Source organism: Trachinotus anak, unplaced genomic scaffold (assembly GCF_046630095.1).
Source record: "Trachinotus anak isolate AG129_WGS33_773 ecotype Australia unplaced genomic scaffold, CSIRO_AGI_Tana_v1 ptg000026l, whole genome shotgun sequence".
Lineage (NCBI taxonomy): Eukaryota > Metazoa > Chordata > Actinopteri > Carangiformes > Carangidae > Trachinotus > Trachinotus anak.
In genome coordinates this window covers 9,980,021-9,997,620 of record NW_027273877.1, presented here as the reverse complement: position 1 = coordinate 9,997,620, position 17,600 = coordinate 9,980,021, and the positions used below count along the sequence as shown (strand labels likewise).

The window sequence follows — 17,600 nt, the reverse complement described above, 5'->3', positions numbered from 1 at the left end:
TACCAGTGCTCCACTGCTGAGCAGGATCATGAATATGATGAAGGATTCAAACCAGTTGTGCTCCACTATGATGAAGCAGGTCTTCCTGAGTGTCCACCAGCTCTTGTAATTGCCTCCCTCCTCGTTTATCTGGCAGCACTGGAACCTGCGCACACAGCCTGCAGGCATGGGGCAAATGTGGTGAGAGAGGAGTGAGACGTGGACCACACACAGTATGAGCTGCATGGGTTAATTCTCCAGTCAGGTGCCATTAAAACCATTGTAGAAATGGAATTAAAAGAGCACCAGTCCTGCTTCCTGTACATCATGATTTATTCGCCTGTCTGCTTTCATTGCACTTTGTTCATTTTGCTTTCATTGATACACCAACTTTTCCACCTTTCCATAAAAGCAAGTGGATAGAAATGCACGTAGTGACACACATGGTCATTCTAGCAACTTTGTTGGAACATTGTTGTCTTGGTTCTTTTCTTAGTGCGACTACTATACTCCTACTAGTAATTTGCAATGCAAGCTAAGCATATTCCTCTGCCAGTTGATAGCTGTACGTATGCAAACAGAACAACTAAATAATAATCACAGAAATATTAGAGATATTCTAAACGTAAGGTAAATGCTGTACCTCCCATCTCCTATCATTAATCAGCAAAATGACTTCTTTATTCCACCCTCATGAAGGACTGAAGAGGTATTTGCAGATTCAGATTTGTGCTAGAGGTGTGTCAGCATAAAATGTCAGGTTACATTACAAACCCAGAGAATCCCACAGACTACTTCTCTTTCTGTCCTGCTGAGCATTTGTATTCACTGTCATTCAGCTGTGAGTATAACACACCGGGGCTAAGCACAAGCAGTTAATGCGATTTACTCTTCGTCTTGAAATGTGCTGTGGAAGCATTTTCACGTCCCACCTTTCTTGCTCTGGCCCACTTTCCCACCACCCATCATCCTTCCTGCCTATCACCCTCACATCCTTCTCACCCTCTGTGAAGCAAGCCTCTGGGTCCAGTGACTCCTCCGGCTCGAGCTCCACTGAATCAACCCCATCTCCTGGGGGGCGGATATCAACTGTGCTCCCCTCCGATGAGCTCAGAGGCTGGGGCTCTGCATCGAGCTTCTGCATGGGCATGGGAAGAAGATGAGAGTACAAAGTTATACTGCAGTGCCTGCAACCACAGAGGTTCAGTGGTTATAGGAGCCAACCTTCTGAGCTGGTTATCATTGTGATTCTCCATTCACATGTACTCCAGTGCCACAACTGTATACCTTAGTGTGGAGACTAGGCACTGTAATAGCTCACAGAGTTGGGCTCTTTTAAGTCATTGTCATCGTATCATCAACATGCAGCATCGATCAAATGTACCTACAGGCTTTGATATTGGTTTTATCTGATGGTTCAAATCAGATTATGTGGCAACACATGACACGGGGAGGTTGTTGTTATAGAAATGCACTGTGGGTACGTTTGATGTGACCTCAGTTTGAGGAAGAGTGCATGCAGTATTCCAGTGCATTATCAATCCAAGCCTGAAATAGTATCAAGCAGTACGTGTGCTTAAGTATTTTCATGTCCACTGAAAAAACATCCCAAATCAATTAGTCTGTAATTTTATCCCATTTCCAAAAATAGCTTTCATGAATAAAAATTTCCCACCCTCAAACCTAGAATCCACCCACAGAGTGATAACTAAACACTTTCCTCAGTGACATGAAAACACATAATTTCCATTCCTTGAAAGCGGTGTACAAGCTTCTTCTGTTTGTGTTGAAGTAGACGGATAACCACATTAGCTTACCAGCAAAAACCAGTACTGTGCACTGTTTATAAGACAGCATGTAGTCTGGCGATTTTTTGCTCCCACTTGTCAAACATATTGAATTAGCACCCATGCATACCCAGAAAACATACAGGACTAAGTGTGGTACTCAATGATTTTCGTTCTTCTTCTCAGTGATATGCAAAACACATGTAAGGACAAGTGTTGCTGTTGTTGTTAACTTCATTTTACTCTGTCTTCCTTTTCTCTCTCTGAATTTTGAAACCTGATAACACTCCTCTGAAACCCTAAAACGATCTTTGTTTCTGCAGTAATGCACATTACAACATCATCTGCATAAAGTGAGACTTTTTTGGGAGTTGTGAGGCTTCCTGTCTGTTTTGCTTTGGGCAAACATGGTGTTATGTAGCCTCATATGTGATCTGTCTAGTGTGTGAAGAGTAGGAACATGTCATCCTAGACAGTGCAGCAGCCCTGATTGCCGTGGGACCCAGCTAATACGGCATGGGAATGATGGAAGCATGCTGCTCGCAAGTGCATCATTTTCTGGGAGGGTGTTCCCCTCCCACTCTTTCTCTCCTTCAGCAAGAGACCCATTTTAACTCCTCTGGGCGTGGATTATATGAGGCTTTAACTCTTAACCTACCAAGCTTTCATCTGTATAAGAAATGTCAGATTTTGTTGGCAAGTTTAACTGTAGTTGTACAAGTTGGGTGACAAGCTAGTTGCAGTGAAACGAAAGTGGATAACACAAGCATGAAAGCACATAAAGCAATCCACAATAATTGTGTACCATATGTTGTAGGATTCAGTGGAATTTGGAATGGTAAGTTTTGTAACTAATTCTATACTTGAGGAGAAAAGAAAAAGATACAATTACATTCATTTACTGTGTCATCATAAATAACTCTGATTCAGTACAAACTGCCTTGTGTTATCTGTTTTGCCACTCTGCAAAAATCAGTATTGATTGATTATCTCCTTGGAAAGAGTTCTGTAAGAAATCTTTCATCATTCCACTATTATTTGAGTATCACAGAAAACAAGTATGTACAAGTATTTCATGTGCGTATGCATGGGCTATGAACCTGACAAATGAATTTTGTACTATAGCAAAATTCATTCCTCCATTACATCTGTTTTTTTTCCTCATTCTCCTCCACCTCCTCTCTTCCTTCATTCTCAAGCTCGAAGTGTTGGATGCCAATCAAGTCCCAAAACCAAGTCAAAAACCAAGCAATGAAATCAAAAGCAAAGATCATGTTAGATGAGTTTATATATTAATGGAAAAAAGGTGGTTTTGCTCATTCCTAATGGTTTATAACTGCAATACAGCCTGATGCTTGGAGATAAAATATGAAAGGGGGGAAGGGGGTAAAGGGAAACTTACAGCATTGAATGTGCTGCTGTATGGGAGAGGGGAGAGGGGAAGGTAAAACAAAGAGGGTGGGGTTGGGGGGGTGGGGGACGGAGGGCAGACCAGGCAAAGAACGAAAATGGGCAATCCATTGAAGGTATGAGAAAAAATATGTTGTTTGTCTGTAAATGGCATAGGCAGTCCTCATGGTTAGTGCTATGGTACAATAAAGTGGTCTTACAATTCTCCTCTCACTGAAAACCTTGAGAGCGTCTGTGACACAGCTGCAATAACAAACGGGGGGGTTAAACAAAGTAAGTCATACACACCAAAAGCCAGCATACAACCTCAAGTCTCCTTTCACTGGTCAGCCACAAGGCAGAGTGGGGGAACGAGTTAGCCACAGACAACAACATTTCAGATTCTCCTGACAGCATTTTCCCTCACAGATGCAATACAAAAGAGTGGGCTGCTCATTTTATACTGGCAATGACACGTGACACTCATTTCAGACACACCAGCAGCACACACCAAATGTTCACTGCGTAACTCTAAATGCATAAATTAATATTCACTGTCTGTAATTTAACTTGTGCTTAATTCACCAGCCCCTGGCTACAGGGTGTTGTGAGAGAGTCCATATACGGAGCATGTGGTGCCATGTGCTAGAAATAGTCTCCTGAGTTGTTTTGAATCACAGTGAATTGGCACCACACCCACAGTGGCAGGTTGACATCACCAGGGAGCCCAGTCCCACTGCTCTGGCAGCCTGGCAACACTTATCAGTGTACCTGGCATTTGCTCTGATAGAATAGGTAAAAAGATTTTCTTACAAATTATGCACCAAAGGGGAAGTATTTGATTTCGTTGAAATGGTATAACATTTGATTTTGTGTCTGACGTACAATGATAATCCATTTTGATACACTATTACTCAGCAACATATGGAGCGAGCTTAGATCACCTAGCTAAATTCTGAATTAACAGTTTGCTGCTCCATTAATTTAATCTTTGACGCATGTACACATACGCGCTTTTCTGCCTCCAAAGCACAGGGCAATAAATTATGCAGTCTCTTTTGCAGGTCTGCATGATAGTGAGCTACATTTGCCAGCAAGTCACCCATGTAACACTACACACAAACACACTGACATACTGACACATACACTCTAATTGTTATTTGTCATGGCGGTTTCTTGTTCTCCTGCTTCTCCAGAAGATTCCCTCATTAGCACAGCATGATGCATGCACAAGTGAGTCAGCAGGTTATTTTCAAACCGCTTGACTGTCGGAAAATTTTCTGAAAAGGCCATCTCAATGCAAATCTTGACATCAACTGACGTGAGTTGGGCGTTAACTATTACACATATAAAAGAGCTAACTGAATACAAAATCTGCGTGGCTCAAGAGATTTTCTACAAACTGACAGACACATCGGCCGTCTAATCAAAGTCATTCATCTTACCTCTTTGCTGCCCTCTACATCTGACGAATCGCTGCTGAAATCTTCAGTGTTAAGGTTCTCAAAGTCCGACTCGCCCACAGCGATGGGCACTGTGACTGTCAGGCTGGGGTTGTGAATAAATGACATGTAGTCAGATTCCTCTTTGGGGTACTTCACTGTAGTGTCCCCTGCAGCCCTGACCCCAACCACCAGCCCTCCTCCTGGCCGTCCATTGCCCTCTGTCATGTACACCCCACTAGGATCTTTGGTGATCTCCACTGTTGTGTGATTGGAGATGCAGTTGCCCTTTCCATTGCTGTGCAGTTCATCTAAGGGTTTGCTTTCCTCAGCCAGACCAGCTCCCTTACCGCTGCCGCCAAAGCAGAGGCTCTGGAGGAACTGCCGCACTGTGGCTTTGACAAATGCGATGCCCCGCTGGATCCGGCCCACTGCAATCTGCAGGTTGTTCATCTCGCTGTCATCGTCGGTTGCTGCCAGGTTGTCAGCGCTAAAAGAGCTCAGGAGGAGAGCCAGGAACAGGTTTAGGACCTGGAAAGAAATGGACATCAGGCAGGGAAAATGATTTCAGCATCTGTGCCTCAATAACACTCCAGCCAAAAAATACATGATTAATACCGCAACAGAGACAAAACATTAATTATATGTAATTTAATTGTCTGAACCTTAACACAGTTCTTAACATTAGGGAAAGAAACAAAGACCATACCACCAGGTTTCCAATGACCATGACCATCATGAAGACTATCAGGCACATCGTCTGTCCTGCCACCTCCATGCAATCCCACATTGTCTCGATCCACTCTCCACACAGCACCCGGAACACAATGAGGAAGGAGTGGAAGAAATCGTGCATGTGCCAGCGGGGCAGCTCACAGTCGTCGGAAATCTTACACACACACTCCTTGTAGCTCTTGCCAAACAGCTGCATGCCCACCACGGCGAAGATGAAGACGATGATGGCCAGCACCAGAGTCAAGTTCCCCAGAGCGCCCACTGAGTTACCGATGATCTTGATCAGCATGTTCAAAGTAGGCCACGACTTGGCCAGTTTGAAGACTCTGAGCTGTTTTAAAAGAAAATTAAAGGGATGTTTTAAGGTCCTATATTGTATGAAGTATGATTTCCATGTCTTTTTTTTATTATAGAGCAGGTCTAGGTTCTATATTAATTAATTAATACTGTAAAAGTATCAAAGCGCGCAGTCCACAGAGAAACGCTCACAGCCCATATTTAGACACTTACAACTTAGCGCCTTAAAACGAGTCATCAAGACTTCTGTAACTTTGTGATGTCACCACCCTGAGCCATACCCAAAGCCCAGCCCACCCCAACCCATCATCCAGCCTTGCAGGATTTGGTTTCTCTGAGTGTTTACCTGAAATCTGCTATATTTTTATTTGATCATGCAGAAAATCAATCAGCCAATCAAAAGAGAGAATCAGAGTCTTTCTTCTGATTGGCTGACTGACCTGTTGTTACTAGGGCTCCAGAGAGAAGCCTGAGAGAGGAGATGTAAAACTACACTGAGCTGGTTTTTGCGACTTAAAACCACAAATATATCTTCTTACGGATCAAAACTTCAAATAAAACTACCATTATATTAACAATATTGCAGGGAGTCACTGTGTCCACACAGAACCTCAACTTGCTGTTTCTGCAAGCTTTAGAGGTGTATTGCTGAGCCTTAGAGCGAGCCAGGTTAGTTGTTTCCCCCTGCTTCCGTGCTTCGCGCTAAGCTAAACTAATTCACCTGCTGCCTTTTGCTACACATTTAATTAGCAGATATAATAAGTGTGGTATCGAACTTCTCACCTAAATGTCGGCAAAGAAAGCCAGTAAGCGCATTTCCAGAAATCTCAAACAACTGCTTTGAAAGCAGACCTACATTTTCAGTGCAGTTTTGTTTGCTTTTAGAGACTATGTGAGTGTACTTTCAGTGTCAGTTGATAACAGAGCACTAACTGGTCTGAAAGAGTTAAGCAGTACAGCAGCTCTGATAGACAGCTAATCAGGTGAACAGAAGAAAACAGATTGTGCCCCAAAGGCCACAACAACTCTCAGTGGGCCCTTTCATGTATTGCACAAAAGCTCTCATTACATCATTACCTCATTAATAACACAAATGTTATTGAGAGAGTCACTGTGTCCTTACCTAGAAGAACAGGTTTATCTTAACTTTCTCATATAAAGAGCAGATAAATAATGTAATGTAGCTTCATTAAAAAGATATGACTTTCCCAGGGCTCTTACCAATCTAAAGGACCTGAGCACAGACAGGCCTTCTACGTTGGCCAAGCCGAGCTCCATCAAACTGAGACTAACAATGATGCCGTCAAAGATGTTCCAGCCTTCCTGGAAGTAGTAGTAGGGATCCAGGGCAATGATCTTAAAACACATCTCTGCTGTGAAGATGCCTGTGAACACCTGATGACAAACAGGGGGAAATGATACCTTTACACCTGAATCTGCATCATATTTTACAGTTACTGTCTATTTTATCTGGTTTTGTCCAGTAAGAGATGGTGAGCATATCGGAAAATACTTGCCAGGTTTCCGACGGAGAGGACAGTGTCGAATTCTTTAGTCATGGGGTAATGCTCCATGGCCATGAAAAGGGTGTTGAGGACGATGCAAATCGTGATGGCCAGATCCACAAATGGGTCCATGACCACCATGTTGACGACCTCCTTGATTTTCAGCCATGCTGGACAACAATCCCAGATCAGACAGGTGTTGGCAAATCTGTACCAGCAGGGTGGGCACTTCTGTCTCGACTCTTCTAGCTCTGGAAAGGAGAAATGGCCACATTTCATTATATGGCTCCCTTGCAAGGTTTCGTCCTCCTAATTCTCTCCAGGTGTAAAAATTAACTACCACTAAGGCCAAAAATATATTGTCTGATCCTGACCTTCCATGGTGTTGGTGAGGATACTGGCCACACTCATGGCTCTCTGCCGGCCCCCTGGTTCATCTAAATAATCCATGGATGGGTGGCGAAAACCTGACCGCCGTTTCTTCAGCTCAGTATCTGTAGTTGTTCCCTAGGAAAAAAAAAGATTCACATCAAGATATGAGCAATATTTAGCAGAATGTGAGTCAAGCAAATTATCTGCGTTGAGCTCATGTGAATGACTGAAATCCAGGGCTGAAAAATGAAGCCAGCACGGAAGTGACAAAAACTGCAATTCCTCAAATGGCCACTTGAGTCTGGCTCCAAAAGTGAGTCAATCCCCATAGATTTCCATGTTTAAATGTCCAACTTAACAGCAGAAATGTTGAAACAATGTTTACAGACTGGTAAAATTAAACTTTTGACCTGAAAATATGACAGACCACCAGATTTATGACCATTCATGCTCGGAAGAACAGTTCAGGATTATCAAAGTTCAGTGGAAATCAATGGGCTCGGGGCTGAGAACCATGGATGGGGTTAAGAGGTGGGAAAGTTTTGTTTACATTAAAAAAAATAAGGAATATATCCAACAATAATCCAGCATTATTAACAACCATAGACATATATAGTCATGCAGCAAAAAAAAAAAAAACAAACAAAAAAAAAAACACTCCTCAGTTTGACTTGGCAAACATCCACATAACTGATTTATCATTCATTTATCAACCACATCAGAACAAAGGGATGTAAATTAAAGGAAGTACAAGATATAAACTTAAGGGAGGTCAATGGGAAACTACAGCATGAAACAATGAAGTCACCTCAGGCAGCAGGAGACCTACAGGGGAGGTTGTTACAGATGTTCCACCGACTAAGGAGACCACACCATTGCAGTCTACAGTGCAGTGCATCTTGCCGTTGGCTGGCAGGATGACTCGCGGCGCCCCGAGGCTCGTCTGGCTGACGGCGCTGGAGCGGCGCTCGAGGCGGCGTGGCAAGAACAGGGAACCCCGTCGACTGTCGCTCTCCTCGAAGGTGCTGTGCTCGTCGTCGGCGAAGTCGTTCTCGGAGCCCATGTCGCGGGCCCGGCCGCGGAAGCTGAAGAGGCTGGCACGGCTGTTCCTCCGAGGTGAGAGGAGGGATCCACGGATACTGAGGAGAGACTGAGAGAAAGAGAGAAAAAGGGTGGAAGGAGGCAGAACCCTGGAATACTTAGGAGTAGACTGGGAGGTTAGAGGAGACACCAAAATGCCTCACTTGGTATTGGGTGGTCCTGAGAAAAGAGGGAGGGGACAGGTATGTATCTACACAGGGCAGGTAGGAAAGAGACGCAAACCGAGGAAAGGATGGACTGATGGAAAACAGGGGAAACTTGCCCATAACTAGAAGAGAAGATTGATACCACTCTCGTATGTCTACACCAATATATGAAGCTGTGGACAGCAGCCAGTTAGCTTAGCTTAGCATTAAGAGTGGAAACAGGGAGAAAAAACAAGCCAAGTTCTGCCCAAAGTTAATAAATTCACCTACCAGCACCTAAATGTCACAAATTAACACATGTTAACATATGTTGTTTGATTAATCTGATTTCACTTCTCTGTGTAGTAATGATGTGATATATGTGAAATGATATAAAATGCCAATATCAGCCTAATTTTAGCACCAAAAATCTCCTGTTATCAGGAAGTAGTTAATCTGCTTGGTCAGGGAAGTATTTACCTGGTTGGGTGAGGAACATCTCTTCTCATAAGAGAGCCTGTTGGCGTCAATAGAGAAGCGGAAGCTGGACCTTTTGATGCTGTCCTCAGACTCAGACTTGTGGAACTTCCGCCCCCCCCTCTCCTCCTCCTCCTCCCTCTGCTTCCTCTTCTTCCGCCTGTTGCGTCGCTCTTTGGCACTCTTTGAGCTGAGCTTAGACGTCCCTGAGGAGGACTCGGAGGTGGGGCCCACTCTCCCGCTGTACTCTCCGCTCTCCATGGCTGCTGCTGCGGCAACCTGCCAGCCAATCAGAACACAAACACAGTTGTCATGGCAACCCAGTGCCTGTCTCAAAGGCTCTTGCGGAATGGAGCGGAGGAGAGAGCCTGGCAGCTGAGAGCAGCATGAAGAGCCAGATAAGTCTCAGACACCTTCTAAAAATGGACGCCTGATTGTTTTCATGCAAACCAAAACATTCTGAATCCTTGCATTTATAATACTCATCAAGTAAGAGAAAAAATTCTGTGGATGCCAGGTTAGGTAACAGCCTTTTTGCTAGTAAACAAAACTGCACAAAAACAAAAATCAAGTAGAAACAACCACATCATCGCAAGCTGAGAATTTCTTGCATCTTTCCTTAAGCAATATGATTTACCACCACGTGCACGAGCTACTTATGAGGCTGTTTTCCACAGAGATGTGTTATCCTAAATGAAATGCTTTTAGGCTGGGGATGTGAATGGGTACAATCTGGTGCATTAGAGGGAAAAGGTTTTGTGTGTACGGTTGCAACGTTGCCAAAAATATCCGAGGGAATAGAGAGAATATCAGATTTTCTGTTTTTTATTTTCGATCTTTGCTCTAGTGCCTCTGTCTGCCTTAGCAAACAACAACAATATTCTGAATGTGACAAAACAAGTGCTGAACCTGGAGGAACAGCCAGACAGAGCAGAGATGGGAAGGAGGTCTGAGAGGAAACACAGAGCAAGGCAGCAACAGGGAAGACGTAGGTATCCGACCTTCCCATGATGAGAAAACAATAGTGTGGTGTTGTACATTAGAAAATACAGAAAATTAAGGGGAAATATAGCCTATGAATATTCTTTCATTGTTATACACATACTGCATGTCTATCAGTTCCTGACTTTCTTTGTGTCATGTAACTCTAATCCCTCTCACCCCACCTGTTTGGTTTCATTTCAATTGACGTTAAAGTGGATGTTTAATAACCCTTAATAAAAGTGGATATTGTTACAGAAATACGGTTAATTTATATTATAATCACTTAGAGTGGCTGAACATGTCAACCCTTTATCCACTACTTTCAGGCAACAATCCCTCATGTTTAGGTAATTATCTGACCTGTTTATCTATTCTTTTAGCTAACTACTGTATTTCAACCATTTATCCATCACTTTTACCTTACACACATATATAGACATATATATTTTTTTGATATTTTTTAGATCTTAATTTTTTATTTTATTCATTTTATTCATTTTATTTATTTTTATTTTTTTCGCAACTGAGAGGCAGACGCCACGTTTTATAGGAACAATATTGTGCAAGAAGAAAATCCCAGCCTTATTTAATGGAAATACAGACCATTCGCAATTTAGTTTTGTCGACTCTTCTTAAAAGAAAAACTTCCATGAAAGCTTCCATGTTGTGCAAAACTGCAATGAAAAAAAAACCAAAAAAACTACTGCCTTCTACCTTATATTTATCAGATTCAGCCTATGACCATGAACATGAACTTGCTACATTCATACATGTGCAGCAGGACAGAAACAGACTCTCCGGCTTTGTCATCATGAGCTTCAAAATAACTGGTCGGCTGCTCAGGAACATCAGGAAGGGAGCTCCCCTGATAATGAGCCTCTTGTATAGATGACATGCAGCTTATTAAGCCAACAGTCAGGGCCACAGTGAGTAGATTCCCATTATCCTGCATCCTGATAATTTTCCTGTCTGTAGGTCAACCTCCTGACCTCTACGGGTGCAGCAGGGGGTGGTGTCAGTCATCCAGGGCAGTGAGTCTCTCGGTTGCTAGGGGCAACGCTGGCTCAAGACTCCAAGCTGAAGAATCAACAGAGTCTCCCCAGAGATCCTCCGAATAAATCTGAAACCTTCCCTGTCGCTTCAGTTAAAATCATCACTTTCTCAGTGAAATCGCTCTCAAATGAAATGTTTGAGATGAAATGCACACACGCTGATTAACTGGTAATCGAATTCTGACTTTGTTTTTGAAAAGACAAAGATGAATGTCCTGCCTGTGCCTCCTCCTGCTGTCTCTTCAGCTGCTCCAGCATGGCCTGGAACTCCTCCTCCTTCTGCTGAGCCTCCTCGATGGTTGCCTGGTTCTGCTCGTCGTAAGCCATGGCCACCACAGCCAGGATCAGGTTGACCAGGTAGAAGGAGCCCAGGAAGATCACCAGCACGAAGAAGATCATGTAGGGTTTCCCTGCCGCACGCAAAGTCTGACGGATCCAGAGGAAAAGAGAGAGATTGTTGTCATGAATCTATCTTATGAAGCTAATTGGATGGATATTTGCTGATTGAAGGTCTTTTATGAAATTTACAGCTTTCACTTCATGGTATTGTTTGTTATGTTCACATATTTTAGGTCGTGTTTTACAAAGCTCAAATCAGCCGCAGAGTTCTGCCAACCTGCTGGTAGAGGTTTTCCCAGAAGTCCTGGGTCATGAGTCGGAACAGAGAGAGGAAGGCCCAGCTGAAGGTGTCGAAGCTGGTGTAGCCGTAATCTGGATTACGACCTGCTTTAACACATATGAAGCCCTCTGGACAGAGCCTGTCAGGACACAGGTGTCATGGGAAACATTTAGCATTACAGGTGTAACGAGTACTTTTTTAAACATAAAAAAAAATCTGATAAGGTTTGAGATAAACATAAAAAAAATAAAACACAAATTGCTGCTTGGCACCAAGCGTCTCCACAAATGGATAAATACATGTTAATGAACACTTGAACTCGAGTAACCCCAACTGCTATAGCTGTTATTTGTGTATTGAACACTCACCACCTTACATCCCTCTTCACGGGTGTTTTTTTACAAACTGTTTTTGTGCATAACTGACGGATAAGAGCAGATCACTCTCCTCCTCCTTTCAGCATGACTCTCTGATCAAGTAGCAATATTCTGGAGATAATGTGGTTTATGTAAAAGCTTAACTAGAACTGGGAATACAATTTGAAGAATTTGTATCATGGTTTAAACATTTAAACTAAAATTTAAATCAAAAGTTGTCAGCTACACAGGCAAAAAGCTGAGAGTTTAAACATTTGCTAAAACACATTAATGCAGCCGTAGTTAACCAGTTCGGACTCCTGTGCCTCAGCGCGGTGGCGAGTGTCGACACTAATTGTGTGTGCTCAGCTTTGTGGTGCATCTAATTGGCCATATAAATAAAACATGTCAAGCCTTACCCAGCGCCACTGCCGTTCCCGCAGAGCAGAGCATCCCTACGGCCAGGGAGGTAATAATAATTATCTAGAGAGGAGAGGAGACAGAGCGACGGTAAGTCAGAAACACATCACGGGAAGTTTTCAGTTTTTTCGTAGAGTGGGTGGGAGACAGAGAGAAAGGTGCTGATTTGTTTTTCTGTTTTAACACCCAGCCACATTAGTCATCCTTAGTCACCCTTGGTATGAGCACGTGACTTTCAAAGCAGTCACGGACACTCTGAGTGTGTCTACCACTTCACAATCACATCAGATTTTTTATCAGTTTTTTTTATATTAATTGAAACGATTACGATGCCAAGCTTTAATTCAATCAACTGTCTCTCTCCCTCCTCTTCCCCTCTTGCTCTGGCATCAGCTTGTCATGTAGCTGGTGCCTGTCTCCTCTATATCCCGCTTTGGGTCAGTGACTCACTCTCCTCTAGTACTTTAGGCTGCTCATGCCACCCAGATGGGCCATGGGAGAATGATGAAGGAAAGCGAGGGGGGGTGAAAGTAGAGGGTTTTATTGTTGGGGCGATTATCCGCCACATTTGCTGCATTCTCCCACCAGCCCTTGTTAGAGAGTGCAGCCTCTGCTCCCAGCCATTGCTGTCACTCCCTATCACAGCAGCAGGCCTGACCTCCCCCTACACAAGCACCACCACCACCCTGACCCATCTCTGCATATGCAGTAGCCAATATCTGACTCAGGCCGTCTGGGGCGGATGCTAACTTGACCCTGGTTAACCCCTATGTGCGCCTGGCAGACATGTAATGACACGTTCACGCCGTGTCACCCGGCTTACTCTCGTCACTGATGTACTCTGTCCAGTTGAAGGCGTCCGCTGTGGTGTTCTGCACAAATGTGGCGTTGATGTCCATCAGGCTGTTGTTGTAAAGCATCAAATCTTCGGTAGTGATATTGCTGCTGTTGGTGGCGTTGCTTGAAATCGGCAGACGCACGCACTTCTGCCTCAAGTTGCCCATGAAGAGCTGCAGGCCGATGAGGGCGAAGACGCTGAGGCAGAACACGGTGAGGATCATCACGTCCGACAGCTTTTTCACCGACTGGATCAGTGCGCCAACGATGGTCTTCAAGCCTGAACGTGAGAGAGGGCAAGGGGGCGGGAGGGGGACATCGCAGAGTGATTACTGCCTGCTAATTACAGCCACAAGCTGTGTAGAGAAGAAGCTACTAATAAGAGCTTACAGTAGCAAGCAGCCAGGGGGATCTGCAGTGGAGGTTCCTGTATGAACTGCTTGCTGTCATACAGGAACCAGGCTGACACAGATCGCTGCTAATCATGGATAAACCACTGGAGAAAGATGTGTTGTTGTTTTTTTCTATATTATTACAGGACCTTACCAGGGAGATCAGAATGTTCTAGAAATCTGTGCTATTGTTTTCTGGTGATGATGCCACTGAGACAGTTAAACTGAGCTCTTTCTTAGTGCAGCAGCAAAGACCAGCACACAGCAACAGGTAATGTTCTCAAGGTCAATGAGGACGTATCCAAGTGCACAGGCTGTTTCTATCCATACAGGTGTACGGTGGACGATGGATCGTTGAGTGAAGTGGAATTAAACCTGGGTAGTGAATTGGCTGATTAATTGTTATTCTCTCAGACAGTTAAATCTCATACCTTTCTCATGCAGCCAGTCATGAAAGTCCACATCAGCCTTTTGAAGTCAGAAAATAATGTTGTGTGGGAGGCAATATAAGAAAAAGGCTGATGTGTTGCACAGCACTGTGAAACAAGTATTGAGTTTGTGCTTGCTTGTTGATGGAAGCAACAGCTTATTAAAGGAATAATTTAACATTTTGAGAATATGCATATTTGCCTTTCAGCCAGAAGTTGATTATTTTAGGATTAGCTTAGCATTAAAGATCCCATATTGTGTAAAGTGAGGTTTACATGGCTTTTTTTGGTTATAAACAGGTCTAGGTTCTGTATTACTACTGTGAAAGAAAGACTGAGCCTTGAAATGAGCCGTCAGGACTTCTGTAACTTTGTGATGTCACAACAAAGCAGTCACCGCCCTCAGCCATGCCCCAAGCCCTGCCCACCTGGACCCACAATCCAACCCTGCAGGATTTAGTTTCTCTGAATGTTTATCTGAAATCTGCTGTATTTTTATTTGATCACTCAGAAAACATTCAACCACTCAAAGCCTCTCTTCTGATTGGTTCACCGACCTGATGTTGGTGAGAGAGGAGATGTAAAACTACAACAAGATGGTTTTTGATTCTTAAAACCACAAATAGATCTTCTTATAGAAGACAACGCTTTAAATAAAACACTGGAAAAGTGTAAAATGTGGGACCTTTAAAGCTGGCGAGAAAAACAGTTAGCTTAGCTGTGTTCAAAGTAAAAAAAAAAAAAATCTGCCTATTAGCACCTTTAAAGTTCACTCATGAACTCGTGTTTTAGTTTAGTTTAAATGTAAAAAACTGCATGTTGCACACAGCGGCCACAAAACCACAACTTGCTCTTTTTACATTTTGGCTTTTGGTTCAAACAAACAAGATACAATGTGTTAATTAGTGCTTTAGAGGTTTGGGCAGGTTTACTTTTAAATTTAAGACTTAGCCCTGCTAGTTACTTTTCCCTACTTCTCAGTCTTTATGTTATGCTATGCTAAGCTAATTGCCTGCTAGCTCCAGCTTCATATTAAATGTAAAGATATGAGAGTGGTATCGGTCTTCAACCAAGCGTATTTCCCAAAATGTCAAACCAATATTACATTAAGTAAATCATGTTGCAACTTCTCCCATCATGTACTAATAAATACCAAAAGTCAGAAAAGAAGGGTCAGAAAAATACCAGCATATCCTGGTACTGTTTGTACTAGGCTTTGCGCTGCCACAAAAATAGAGCCCAACATGTGTAAACTACGTCTATGTATGTTGTTATGGCAGCTTGAATAAGTAATACATGTTGCGGAATCAGATGATTCTCTTTATACAAAGAGCCAATGACAGTTTTCCTGGATGGTTTACCTATGACCTTTTTGTTAGTTTGTGATGTGAATAGTGTTAGTGTTTAGAATGCCATAACCCAACCACCACTCACCATATCACAATTATTCCAAAGAAACACACAACATTGAACAAGACATGCACAGGAAAACAAGGTGAGGAGGAACCCTACACACACAAGTGCTTGCCACCAGAAAATCGGCTTTTGCAATGTCTCATGCAAAAAAGGAAAAAGAAATAGTGCACAAAATCTACTTGTAAGGCTCCCAAGGCAAGAATAGATTTCAACCAAAAAGAACTTTGCCTTGAAGGATGTATCTAAAAGCTAAGAATCCTGTCAATCTGTGCAGATTGGAGCCAGATTCCAGCTTTTACTGGCCTTGGGACGAAGGCAGCATGAGGGACGGCGACAGGCGTCATCAGGCTTAGCTACAGTGAGATGAGCTGAGAGGGCGCGGGGAGGGGGTGCTAGGATGTTAGCGAAACGCCAGTTAGCCATTAGCATTTCATTAACCCTATGGGCCTTGATGGCTCTCTCACCTGGGATCACTGATATAGTTTTCAGGGCTCGCAGAACCCTGAAGGTTCGCAGTGCTGAGACATTGCCCAGGTCCACAAACTCTGTGACATATCTGTAAGGGAAGGGAAGGGAGAGGGAGGAGGAGGAGGAGGGGGGGGGGGGGCGTGGTAGAGGGGCATTTCGGAAAAGGTGTGGGGAAAACACGCACACATACGCGCGCACACACAAATCAGGCACCCACACACATGACATGACGAGACAAAAGGAGGGTCATGGGATGGGGAAGGGGGAGAGGAGGGAACGGCAAACGGTCACACACAGAGGACAAATGGCAGGAGTGCTGGCAGCAGGCCCGGGCAGCCTTACCTGGTATTACTGAGATAGTTTTCAAAGCTCGCAATACTCTGAATGTGCGCAGAGCTGAAACATTGCCTAGGTTTACAAACTCTGTTATATACCTGCAGGATCAAATGCACAGTTACTACACAGCATTGCACAGGCAGACACCCATCACACAAACACAGACATCTGAGAGATAAAACCGCCTCTGTTAAAAGCATCATAAATGGCATATCTAAAAACAAAAAGTGAGTAATCCTCCATATCAACAGATACTATAATCACAGAATAACTCTGTAACCTAATGCTGAAGGCTTTATATTGTAGTTTCAAGACAAGTAGCTGAAGTCATTGAAGCATGGGACAAATCTAGGCCAGGATACTGCAGGCTTCAGGGGCTCACATCCATTATAATAGAGTAGAGCTGAGATTTCTGGCCATGCTCTCCAAACATACAGCAGTAAGCTGCAGATTATTGTGCCCCTCTTCATTTCTCTGCTCTTCTTCTCACATTCAGCGGGACTTAACAGGCTGCTGGGCTGATTAGCATTAAAAGCATTTGGCTTCTTAATCTACGCCAGATCATGTTAAGATGATCCTAACCATGCTTGTCATAATACTTACGCCATGAGGATAACACTGAAATCCAGCCAGTTCCATGGGTCCCGGAGGAAAGTGAACTTCCCCACACAGAAGCCCCTGGCCAGGATTTTTATAAGGGACTCGAAGGTGTAAATTCCTGTGAATGTGTACCTGGCAAAACGAGGTGAGGAAGAGAGGAAATGAAAACACACGGAGAGGAAATTAATGATGTCAGTTAACGGCTCCATTGCTCAGAGGCAAGGTGACAGACTCACTGTGTGTAGTGCAGTACTGGGGTTTTAAACTACCTGTGTCACATTTTCCATTTTCCTCATGAGCTTTCTGGTTATTATCTCCTGAAAATCCTGTAGTGTACATTACTGTGTTATAGCTTGCCTGACTACACCAATATTTAATGGAGACAAAGCTAACATCAGACTTAATACAGCATACTGTAACAGTCGGCCATTGTAGTATTTTACACCCAATTTATATTCTGGTATTAAAGGTCCTATATTGTAT

General features: G+C 43.5%; 1 protein-coding gene across 5 annotated transcripts in view; it reads right to left on the bottom strand.

Annotated features, from left to right (window-relative positions):
- Window positions 1–17,600, bottom strand: part of scn1lab (sodium channel, voltage-gated, type I like, alpha b) — a 42,594-nt gene that overhangs the window by 14,137 nt on the left and 10,857 nt on the right. For 2 of the 5 annotated variants that reach the window (XM_071464241.1, XM_071464243.1), the window contains exons 5-19: window positions 17,121–17,249; window positions 16,178–16,269; window positions 13,464–13,757; window positions 12,640–12,703; window positions 11,862–12,003; window positions 11,465–11,671; window positions 9,213–9,488; window positions 8,315–8,656; window positions 7,509–7,641; window positions 7,147–7,385; window positions 6,851–7,024; window positions 5,307–5,663; window positions 4,601–5,128; window positions 982–1,117; window positions 4–158 (exon numbers count right to left, since the gene is read on the bottom strand). In XM_071464241.1, the coding sequence (XP_071320342.1) occupies window positions 4–158; window positions 982–1,117; window positions 4,601–5,128; window positions 5,307–5,663; window positions 6,851–7,024; window positions 7,147–7,385; window positions 7,509–7,641; window positions 8,315–8,656; window positions 9,213–9,488; window positions 11,465–11,671; window positions 11,862–12,003; window positions 12,640–12,703; window positions 13,464–13,757; window positions 16,178–16,269; window positions 17,121–17,249 (3,268 nt within the window). Of the gene's footprint in view, window positions 1–3; window positions 159–981; window positions 1,118–4,600; window positions 5,129–5,306; window positions 5,664–6,850; window positions 7,025–7,146; window positions 7,386–7,508; window positions 7,642–8,314; window positions 8,657–9,212; window positions 9,489–11,464; window positions 11,672–11,861; window positions 12,004–12,639; window positions 12,704–13,463; window positions 13,758–16,177; window positions 16,270–16,523; window positions 16,616–17,120; window positions 17,250–17,600 lie in introns of those variants that run through there. The other 3 variants (XM_071464242.1, XM_071464244.1, XM_071464245.1) reach the window with 3 other exon arrangements.